The sequence below is a fragment of the Rousettus aegyptiacus genome, unplaced genomic scaffold (assembly GCF_014176215.1).
Source record: "Rousettus aegyptiacus isolate mRouAeg1 unplaced genomic scaffold, mRouAeg1.p scaffold_m13_p_1, whole genome shotgun sequence".
NCBI lineage: Eukaryota > Metazoa > Chordata > Mammalia > Chiroptera > Pteropodidae > Rousettus > Rousettus aegyptiacus.
This window is the reverse complement of record NW_023416284.1, coordinates 171,553,508-171,565,396: the sequence shown is the minus strand read 5'-3', so window position 1 is coordinate 171,565,396 and position 11,889 is coordinate 171,553,508. Positions and strand designations below refer to the sequence as shown.

Genomic DNA, 11,889 nt, shown 5'->3' with positions numbered 1-11,889 from the left:
CCTAGTCCATAGTTCCTACTCACCTGCTTTCTGGGGAGACTGATCACTGGGGCTGGGTAAGGAAGCTTAGCAGCTCCTGGAAATGTGATACCAAACCTCTGTCCACTGCTACACCACAGATGGGGACCCTTATAGGTAAATTAATGAGAGTTAAGGGAAAATGACATAACACTAAACTAGATTTAGATTATCAGCTCAATGACATCATTCTTTGGTAGAGTGTGGTCTATCTATGAAGGAGCATGGAGCAAATAGGCCTTCTTTTCCTGGAAATATACAAACAAATGCACATCTCCTAGCAACTGTGAGGGGGATGAGGGATGGAAGATGAAAATTCAGAAAGGAAGAATACAGGAGAACGGAGGAGAGAAAGCTGAATCTCTGCAGTTGGATAAAGATGTAACTTTAATTCTCTGCTTTGTTCATGAAAATAATTACATAATGAACTTTAATTTCATTGGGAATCGGTGTAAATCAATTTCCAACATCAAACTTTCTTCCCCGTGGCCTTCCTTCCTCCCTTGGTGTTCAGTCCTCACAGCATAGACGTTATTCTGGGTTCTCCATTACTCACTCTTGTATCTGAGGCTTGGGACTCATTTCACACTTCAGCAGATCTTTAAATGTAGCACCGAGTTACCTCATAATTGATTTGTCTCCACTCTGTGTTTTCACACACAAAATTCCAGCCAAATCTAAAGTACAACAGATGGGAAGTCACTTGGAAAGGAACACTAATGAAGTAGCTCTACTTCAAATAACAGGATTTCAAATAACAGAATCTGTTTCAAACCCTTGGGGTTTTTAGAACATAGGTATGTGGAGTGAAAATCCAAGAAGCAATTAGTGCTTCTTTTGAACCTTTAAGGAAATCTCCCCATTTCAGATGGTTCTTCATCATGGTCATTAGGTATTGTCGCCACCACTCCAGGCACTGAGCTCTTGCTTGGGGACTGCACTACTCACTGCTTGTGACAGCAGCTAACACTGCTGGTGTGAGCCTGGTGCTTGCCAACCCTGTTCACATACAGGAAGAAAGCAAGAAAAAACAGCTAGTCAAGATAACTCTAAACAAAACCCAAGCCCTAAACCCCTCAAGAACATAGCTAGCCTTCTGCCATAGTATAATGTCCCATCCAAGATTTTGACATTGACACAATCCATTGATCTTATTCAGATTTCCATTGTTTTGTTTGTACACTTTTGTGTGTGTGCATTTAGTTCCATATCATTCGATCACCTGGACAGGTATGTGTATATATGACCACAGTCAAGATGCTGAGCACCAGGGTGGTGTTGATGCATTTTAACAAGACCAAACCATGGCTACCACAAATTTGTCTAAATTCTAAAGTTTTGTCATTTCAACAATGTTATATAAATGGAATCACACAGTATGTAACCTTTTGAGACTGGCTTTTTCCACTGAACATAATTCTCTGGAGATTCGTCCATGCTGTTATGTATTTCAATAGTCCATTTCTTTTCATTGCTGGGCAGAATTCCATGGTATGTCTACCACCGTCTGTTTAATCATTCACCTGCTGAAGTACATTTGGACTGATTTCATTTTTCGTTATTGTGTTTAAAACTACTACGAACATTCATGTAAAAGTTTTGGGGTAAACGTAAGTTTTCGTTTCCTGGGATAAATGCCCAAGAGTTCACTTGCTGGGTCATATGGCAGTTGCATGTTTAGTTTTTTTGAGGAACTGTCAAATTGTTTGCCAGCGTGGCTGCACCATTTTATATTACCACCAGCAATATATGAGCAATCCAAGTTCTTTTTTTTCCCCTCATTGGCGATTGATGTCATTTCTTCTTCTTCTTTTTTTTTTTATAAATCTATCCGTTCTGATAGGCATGCGGTGACATCACATTGCGGTTTTAACTTGCATTTCCCTGATTGCAAATGATGTTGAACGTCTCTTGTTGTGATTACTTGCAACCTCTCTACCCTCTTCAATACTGTCTCTTCATGTCATTTGCCATTTTCTAATTGTATTGTTTGTTTACTATTGAGTTTTGAGGGCCAATCATAAATATGAAATACTAATTCTTTGTCAGATATGTGGTTTGCAGATATTTTCTCCCAGCGTGTAGCTTGACTTTTTGTTCTCTTCATATAATGTTTTGCAGAGCAAGTTTTTCATTTTCATGAGGCCCAATTTATCAATATTTCCTTTTATGGATTGTGAGTTTAATGTCATGTCTAAGAACTCTTTGCCAAACATCCCAAATATTTTATTCTATATGTTTTCCTAAAAGTTTTATAGTTTTATGTTTCCAATTTAAATCTATGATTCATTTTGAGTTAAATTTTGTCTGAGGTGAGAGGTTTAGAGTGAGCTTCTTTTAACGTTCTTTCTCTTTCTCTTTCTCTCTCTCTCTCTTCCTTTCTTCTTTTTCTTTTATTATTCTTATTTTGCTCATAGATGCAAGGATATCTTCTCTCCACCCAAGTAGTTTTGCATTTTGTTTGAAAATCAGTGGGCATATTTGTGCAGATCTATTTCTAGTTTCCCTACTCTGTTCTATTGGTCTATTGTCTATCACGCTGCCAATATCACCTTGTATTGATTACAATATCTAGTTAGTTAGCCTTAATATTAGACAGAGTAATTTCTTCTTTTGTCAGTATTAGTTTAGCTACTCCAAGGCTTGTGCACTAGAGTCTTGGGACCAGGGGAACAAAGACGCTTCCTTCACCAGGTCCCTCCTTGTCAGCTCTCCTGATCTGCCATGATATCTCAATGAAAAGGGGTCGTCAGCCCAGTAGGGGAGAATCATGCTTCCTCGGGCAGCTTATGTGTGGTGGGACTCCCAACTGTCGTCTTACCAGTGGTGTCAGCTCTCTTGATGTTGTCAGAAGGACTCCCATTATAGCCAGCAGAATAGCGAACTCATCTTGGCTGCCTCCTTTTGCCAGTTTGGTGATCAGGAAACAATGGGTGTGGGGGAAGGAAGACACCCTGTTGCTGTGCCGTTTCTCCAGTCCCATGATCTGAAACCAGCTCACCATCTTACTACTTTCCAGAGTTCTCCTTTCATTGTCTGAGGCATTATTTCCAGAGTTTATAGTTGTGTTTAATGGGGGAGGAACGAGGGCAGGACTAGAAGTCAGGGTCTATCAAATATATATATTTTTTAAAAAAATAGATAAGCTACTACCTATTTAAATAAAAAAAAATACCAGTGCAACAAGAGCAGCACATGACACTTTATGCGAAATTAAACAGAAATTTCAGAGCCTGGAAATGTGTGCTGTATCCCCAATTGACCAATGTTCTTGTACTTTATTAAAATGCTTAATTTTTTCTTTCCTTTCACAAAAATAGGGTCTCGGCTAAATTCCAATTTGAATAAGTATAGTGATCTTCCAAATTCTTTTGGCAGTGCAAATCATATGTTTTTCTTCATCTTCTGTCTTTAACTGGTGGAACAGGATGGCTATGCACCCTGCGGTAGCTGTAGAGTTCTATGGAGAGCTGCCTGGCAATGAGACACTTTTCAATTAATTATCCCACCAGATTTACAATATCACCATAGCCTGCAGCTCTGTTTTTCTCCCTAATTGAAACCCTTTTATTTTCCTTACCATTGTTTTTTAATCTGCTTCATACTTTTATGAAAATAAAGAGATCTACTTGATGAAAAAAAGCATGTCTCCATGTCCAAGTACAAAGTTCAGATGAGTGGATTAACTCCTGCCAATGAACATGTGCACACCTGGGGCCTCGACCTCCCACGTGATAGCTTCACTGCAGATCTCCATCTTTACTTCTCAATCAGACACCTTCAGTTAAATCTCTTTGTTCTTACTTCCTTCTTAATAACTGCTGGCCCAGAGCTCTGACATGATACAATATTTCGTATTTAAATGCCATTCTATATTTTTTTTTTCAAAAGAATCTTAAATACATAGGATTGGAGGTTTCAGAATTCAAAAGATATCCAACTTGATCTTTTTTAAGGAGGACAAATTTAAGCCAAACAATTTACATTATATTTAAAAACCTCCTGAGAAATAAATTTCGTGTCATCTTTTACAGATATATTCTAATATTTAGTAGCTTTATTTTCAAGTAAATTTCTCCAAGTTGATTAGATATTAAGCTTCACCAAAGGTAAAAATAATTTGTACTAGAAGAAAATATTTGACCATTTTGTTATCCCTTATGGTAATGGAAAACTAAAAATAAATTTCTAGAGCAGTAGTTATTAGAATTTTATGAGTAACAGATTTTTTAATAATCTGATTGCAGCTATAGATTTGTCAAAAGAAAAATTATATAACTGTAGAAGGCTCAAGTGTCACCTAAAGCCCACTCAAAGCCCCCAGGTTAAGATCTCATGCTTGGAGTGTAGGTAATTTTCTATGAGAACTTCTAAAGTATCTCTTCTAAATTTCAGAATCCCTCAGGTAGGAACTAATTTAATAAGTCGAACACAAAATGAAGTTCGAGTGTATCAATTATGATTGTTTGGTTATATATATAACAGAAACAAACTCTGGTTAACTTAGAAAAAAAAAGTTATTGCAGATATGTTTGAGTAACTCATAGATTTGAAAAAAAAACTCAGACCTAAAAGAACAGTAAGTGAAGCAGCAGATTCTAATGTAATGGACAGACTCTTAGCGATGCTCATGATGACTCAGTTTTAGCTCATTTGTTGCCGCTACCGGAAAACGTTAGTGGGCATTCTGGGCAGGCAAAACCAGAAGTGTCCATTACAGTATCCACAGACTTCTAGAAAGGTAAGAATGGCAATTATTGCTATTCCTTATTTTAACTGCCTTTGATATTTTTATTATGGTGATTGTTATTCTCTTATTAATTTATGTCTACATACAATATCTATCTACTTTTGAGTATCCAAGATACAAAAACACTGGTCAACCTTCCAGAAGGACATACTCTCAAACAGCCACCTCAGATGTGACCAAAGAGTATAACAGACACAAAATTCTCAGAGGGTAGAACCAGGAGCCATGGAGATCAGTTGGACAAAGAGGTCGTCCTACAGTACAAAATCAGAACCGATCAAGGATCTTCCTCATTCTTGGTGGGGCCTTCACAATGTCTACCCTGAGGGATTTCAGAATTGCTATGAAGCAGCAATTAGCATGTCTCCTCCTCCACTTTCTGAATGAGAGTATTTATCGATATTATCTGATCCACAATTTTATACCAAATTTGTGTGGGGGATATGAGCAAAAACCAAAAAGATATATACTTCCATAAGTTTATAACATTCTCACTTTCATTGCATGGATATGAGCTCCCTGGTTGCTTTAGGAGATGAATAAATTAAGAACCTATTTGAAAAATGAAGCTGTCTCGACTAGACTATGATACACGTCTTCTGCGAATACTGCAAAATTCCATTGTTAACAACCTGCCATCTGCTGTTATCACAGTCTCTTAAGGGTGTTAATCTTTTTTTTAAGCTCTGTAAACTGTATTTTTCAATATTTTCACTTGAAGGCCAATCTGATACATTTTTGAAAATTATCATAAGCTTTGATGTCAACCCATTTTAACATCAGTCTAATAGCCAAAATGATACAAATGGTGTAGCTTATTTAATGATAATCTATGGAGAGCCTGCACTGAGATCTTGTGCTATGATCTGTGAGTAATTATGATACAGTCCTTAAGTTTAAGGAAAATATAACTCAGGAATAAAATCTTTGTACGAAGCATTATAAATGATCTTAAAATGACAAAATAGTTAAACAATAATGTCACTACTGAAGAAATAAAGATTATTAGCTAAATTCGAAGCATCTAGGGTACTTAAGGCCAAGGGTTATCGAAATTTGCAAGTGATATGTGAATATCTCATAAAGAATTTTAACTTCCTTTCAGGAATTTTTTTTGTTATCATACCCGAAAACCATATATTAAACTCTGGATTTTCTTCCTTTTTGTCTTTATGGAGCAAGAGATGACTTAAATGTTGATAAATGAAAAAGGAAGAGTAAATAAAAGACATCTGTGTTAATCATAAATTGGAAAGCAGCTTTTGAATTCAAGTTGACTAATCTAAAAACTATTTTCATGGAATCTTATTTTAAAAGTTTAATGACTTCAGATGATTTGCTATGGAAATGACAGTCCTTGGAAAAATATTATATTATTTGTCAAAGTTGTTTTCCATACATCAAATGCAGACTTTGGGCACATATTATTCCAGAAGCAACTGAGTTAAAAATGGGCTAAGTTCATAAAGAAATACATGAAAACATCACAGTTCCTTGTGAAAAAAGTGCTTAGCAATGATTTTATATTATTATTAATCAATGAAATTGTCTTTGGTGAGGTTATATCTAAATGATATTGACCATTTGAATAAGTTTAACTAAGCTTCCTGATGAAAACATCATGTAAGTTTCCTTTTCAAAGATGTGAAATGTTAACCAACTTAGCCCAATTTCACCAACAAGCTATAATCATAATTTATATTATTTAGCAATTTAAATATTAACTGACAAGCCTTTACTATGTGACATTAATTTGGAATCTTTTCCACAAAGGAAAATATCATTTTTATTAGTTTTCTTTGTATCTGTCTAAATATATTAGCCACCTACAGTGAAATGAGACATCCATATGCTATCTGAATTGTTGATTCTGAAATCAAAAGTTTGATAAATATTGAAAATAAAGTGTCATTATATTATATACCAGATGAAAAAGGGATTACAGATTAGACAAGTGAATTTTTATAATTAACAAAGTATATTAAGAGCGTCTGGCTTATCTGAATAAAATTGGGATTGTTGAAAGTTATGTTAGAGTGGTTTATTATATAGGTTCACTTCAAAAATGAATTGTATCGTGTGGTAATGCTGCCATCTGTGCTCATACCAAAAACAAGGATGTTTCAAGCCTTCGATATGCAATGAAGCTATTCCATGAAAACATGCCTGTACTTGGAAACTATTTTATCTAAATTAAGATGAATAAAATATGTTTTATAATTTATTAGACAAAAGAATGTTATAATAGCTTGAAACAAAGTTTCTTCATAATGTTAATTTCAGAAATGTTCTGTGAAGGTCATTGGAAGCATTTACTGATCTGGTACAAACAATTCCATCATTGATATGGCTCAGGGGTTGGCGGTGCTGGGGCCAAGGGTGGCACAAAATTTCTTCTCTGAGGCAAATTCCAGTACTACGTGGCTCTTCTTGCCACTTCTCCCTCTGTTTTCCTGTTTTCCAAGAGGCAGGGGATGCAAAAGTTCCTTTTGAATGAGACAGAGACACAAGCTAAATATAGGTTAACAGAATACTACGCACCACTTTTTATGTGTGCAAATAGTCTGTATATGAGGGGGTCTCTGAGACTAGAGGTCAATGTTTTTTTGATTTTCAAATCTTAATTTCTAGAAGCCAGTTAAAGTTTATTGACATTATCAGCAATTTTCTGATTCATTTAACTGAAGACTTCCCTTTGTTAAAAACACTTTAGTGGACACTGATTTTTCCAAAGGAGAAGCAACAATCTTTTCTTCAGTGGAGGTGTTGGAGGCGCTGAGGAATTAGATTGCTCTTATGATGATGTTTCATTATCACTGGAGGTGAACCCTGGGGATTATTATTATTGACTCGGAGGTGGATCTGGGACTGTAGCACAGGAAAACTGTCTGCTCTTACAAGAGTCCCTGGGAAATGAAGTGTTGACCTTGAAGTATTGGGGGAGATGTAAGGAGGTAGATGGTAGGAGACTAAGGAGGAAGAGACTGAATGGTAGCCATATGCTGTACTTTATAAGTATACCCTTGTTAACTCAATCAACACAATGGAGGATATTCCTATGGCTATGTATTCTAAGCTTCTCAGCAATATTTACTGTTCCTCTACATGGAAATGGTCTCAGTGGGGATAGGGCCATCTCCATAGAATATTTAAGAAATACGTGGGGCATTTTGGGTTGTGCAAATAATGCAAGAGAATTACTGCTATTTAGAAGTTGAAGGTCAGAGATACTATACATCCTCTTATTTTTGTACGAGTCACATGCAACAAAGAATTATCTTACCTGCTCTATGATTTGAATGGCCCATTATTCATGGAGTCTAAAATCAAATTAATGATCCAAAAACCTAACTCTGTAAGATATTAAAACCGAAGTATTTTTTGCAGTGTTTAAGTTCACTGAATATTTCAGAAATGCAAACATCATGTACAGTGAGGTAGACTAAACATTGTTATCTTTAAAAATTTACCCAAGGGTTCTTCACTGTTTTGGAAAATATCACCAATGGCAGCCTCATTCCAAATATTTGAGTCAAAATTAGAAACCACCTGTACAAATGAGGTCATGCAGTGATTGTCTTAGTGCATCTGGCTTATTTCACTTAACAGGCTTGTGTTTTTTCAAATGACAAGATTTCCTTCTTTTCATGGCTGAGTAATATTTTATTATATGTATATTTATTGATTTTTGTAAAAAGTGAAATAGTATTACTCAAACTTTCAGAAAGTGGGTATATCTGTATATAATTTCATTATAAGAACAAAATGTTTGTAGCTGAATTTCATCTAACTTAAAGAGAATATATAATACCAGTGTTAGTAACTGAATATTCTGATACACACACACACTTTCAAGTAGATAATTTGTATGACAAAAATCTAGAAATAAAGTATATATTCATCAATAAAGAATTAGCTGAATAAATTACAATATGTTTGTATCATAGAATATGACATAACAATTAAAAAGAATGAATTGCTTTTGACTCAGATCTTGTATTGTTTGGTGAGAAAATCAAGAACCAGTGAAGTATGTATAAGGAAATAACACTTTGTGAAACAAGCCATATATAAAATAATGATGTATGATTACATGAGATAAAAGAAAAGCATGGAAACATTCACACTAGGTTGTTACCATGTATTATTCTGGGGGGCTGGAGGTCATAAGGTTATGAAGTGTAGGCAAAGAGTAATAGAGGAAAACATGCATATGTTTGCATATTTAATTAAGTAACATTACATATATATGTATAAAGATTAAATTTTTATAATAAAAATCTAAAATATGTGAAAAGTAAAATCACCTATTAAAGCTTTGACTCATTAAAGAATATTATGGGAATTTTCATCTGAGAAAGTCATGAGTTAGAAGTGTGCTTTTGGGAAAGTAAATTTCCTACTATGTGCCTCAGTTGATCAACTCATTGTATTTTTCTAAAACAAGCATACGAGAGAACATGTTCTCTAATTTATACAAAGTATGATGCAGGTACACTGACAACAGATGTGTTTGTGATCGCATTCTCTGTGCCTGGGGTTACATTGATTCATTGTTAGAATTCAGAGTTCTAACACTTTGGGTGGGCTTAACCCACAATAGTTCTTGCCTAATGAGAGAGGTTTATTGACATTCAGCTTTTTGATAAAGCACAAGTCTGAAGCCTTTAAAGTTAGAGACCTTTTTTCTAAGAACCACAGCTATTTTTCTCATCCTCGAATTTTTCAAAGGCAATTCTGTTGGGTCATTTATGATCTTGTTTCAGCATTAACTAAAAATGCAGCAATTCAGAGTGAGACATACATTTTATTACATTCTAAATATTCCGAGGCATTTTTTTATTGAAATTAGGAAAACATAAACTCTAGAGGCTTCGAATGATAGCTTTCCGAGAAAAACTAACAAATTAACATTGAACTACATAAACTGTTTCTAAGGTAGGAAAACTTTTTAATTGGCCAACACCTTATTTCTATCAAAAGGGAATGTTATAGAAAAATAGGTTTTTCTTCTTCGGAAGAAAAGTAGTATTGGGCATCCCCTGGTTACTTTTTCTTTTCTTTCTTTTTTTTCCCTTTGTCAGGAGCCGGGACCTTCTTTTCTGTTTCCGCCCGGACTGCTACTTCCTCCGCAGCCAGAGCCTCCAACCTTAGGCGCTCAGCTTCCAGCAACTTGTTTCTATATTCTTCCCGGATGTTGAAGATCTTCTGTCGAGCTTCATCTAAGGAGTCCTATTCCAAAACAAAACCCCAAGCAAATTAGATCCACCGATAAAGGCTTATGGTCCCAGAAAAAAAAGAAGAAGAAGAAGAAGTTGCAAGCCCTTTATCCTTTTCTTATGCCAGTAGGTTCAAGTGGGAAATTACTAAAGAGAGATGAGAATTATGTTATGGTCTCAAAGGCTTATCAATACATAAGATAGCAACAAAGCGTACATGAGATTTTAACAGAATGGTAAATAAAATCATCTATTTGATAAAAAGGTCAAAAAAGAAATAGGCAGAAATTTTGGCAAAGAAACTGGTATGCTGTAAGTGAATTCGGATATGATCTATATAAAATGTACAGCTCAGTGTGTCTCTCACGGTAACGGTAGTCACTAAATTACTAGCTACCCATGCATATTCTAGCCCTAACATTATATATCTGAGTTGTACCTGAAGAACTTTCAAATAATACCACCTAATCCATTGGTTATGTTCATTATTGGCAGTTTGGCTTTCATTCTTACCACTTCAAAAAAAGAAAAAGAAATCTATATTTATCAAGGACACCAAGGACTATATGCAGCTAAATCCAAGATCATTTTTTGGTCCTATTCTTACACCCTGTGCTCCTGGACATCATACCCTCTTAATTTTCCTTCTATTTTACTGTCAGTTGCCTCCACCAATTTCTCTTTTTCTCCTTTATCTTTTATTAGGGAAGTGGCCATGTCTCAGATCTTAGGCCTCTTCCCTTGGTGATCTCATCTAAATAACCCTATGGCTTTAAATTGCATTTATGCACTGATGGTTCCTTTTTTTTTTTTTTCCTATCTCCAGCTCATGTCTTGCTCTCAAATCCTAGAATCATATATCTTCTATTCAACATCTCCACTTGACTGAGAGATATATAAAAATATTTGTTTTGATGCAATAGATATATCAAAAAATGTCCCAAATTGAAATTCTTATCTTTTCCCCCAAATGATCAGATTTGACAGCAACTCAAATTTCTTAGTTGTTTAGGTGAAACACTTACACTATTTTTGACTCCTCTCTTTCTCTTTAAGGCACCAACAAATCTGTCAGGAAATCCTATTGACTCGACCTTCAAAATATATTGTCCAGTTACTTCTAAGCACCTCCACACTACCGCCTACGTATGAGCCGCGGTTACCGCGGTTACTGCTCCCCTGATCAGTACGATAGTCTCCTCTCAGATTCATCTTCTTTTGTGTGCCCACCCCCCCCCCCACCATACTTGTTTTCTCACAGTGTCCAGAGCAATCCTTTGAAAATACAAGTCAGGTCATGTTGCTCTTCTGTTCCTTTGAACCCCATCATGGTTCCATAGTTACCTCAGAACAAAAGCTAACATCTTTACCCTTCGCAGTCCTCCCTGATTACCTTGCGTCCTCATTTCCCCATTTTGGCCCTGAACTCCGCTCATCTACCCCTGCTCACTCACTGCTTCAAAGGCACAGGCTCCCCGCTGTGCTTCCTCTCACATCCCAAAGATGCTCTTGCCCTAGAGCCTTCCTCCAGCTGTTGTCTCTTCTGAATCATTGTGTTCTGATCCTGTTCTTTTTTCTCAGCACTTATCACTTTCTATCCTATTCTACAATGTACTTAACATATTACATTGGCATTTTAACACCTATTTCCTCACTAGAATGTAAACCCCATGTACAGGGGTTTAGCTCTTGTTCATGCCTACAACAGTCCCTGATACAAAAATGCCCAGAAATATTTGTTAAGTGAATAATTTGTGGAGATGAAAAGTCAGAAGATTATAAACAGGTAAACATGGTTTATATTTTTAAAAAGAAGAAAAAGTTTCAAAACAATAGACAAGAACATTTAAGGTCAGTTCAGGCAACATTCTACAAAACAGACTATGAAATATCTTCTCTAAA

General features: G+C 35.7%; 1 protein-coding gene across 3 annotated transcripts in view; it reads right to left on the bottom strand.

The window, feature by feature from the left end:
* Positions 1–9,470: 9,470 nt before the first annotated feature.
* The window catches only part of ADGB (androglobin), a 118,095-nt gene continuing 115,676 nt past the window's right edge, over positions 9,471–11,889 (bottom strand). For all 3 annotated transcript variants that reach the window (XM_016160280.2, XM_036222436.1, XM_036222431.1), the window contains one exon: positions 9,471–10,000. In XM_016160280.2, the coding sequence (XP_016015766.2) occupies positions 9,815–10,000 (186 nt within the window). In that variant the 3' untranslated portion in view covers positions 9,471–9,814. The remainder of the gene's footprint in view (positions 10,001–11,889) is intronic.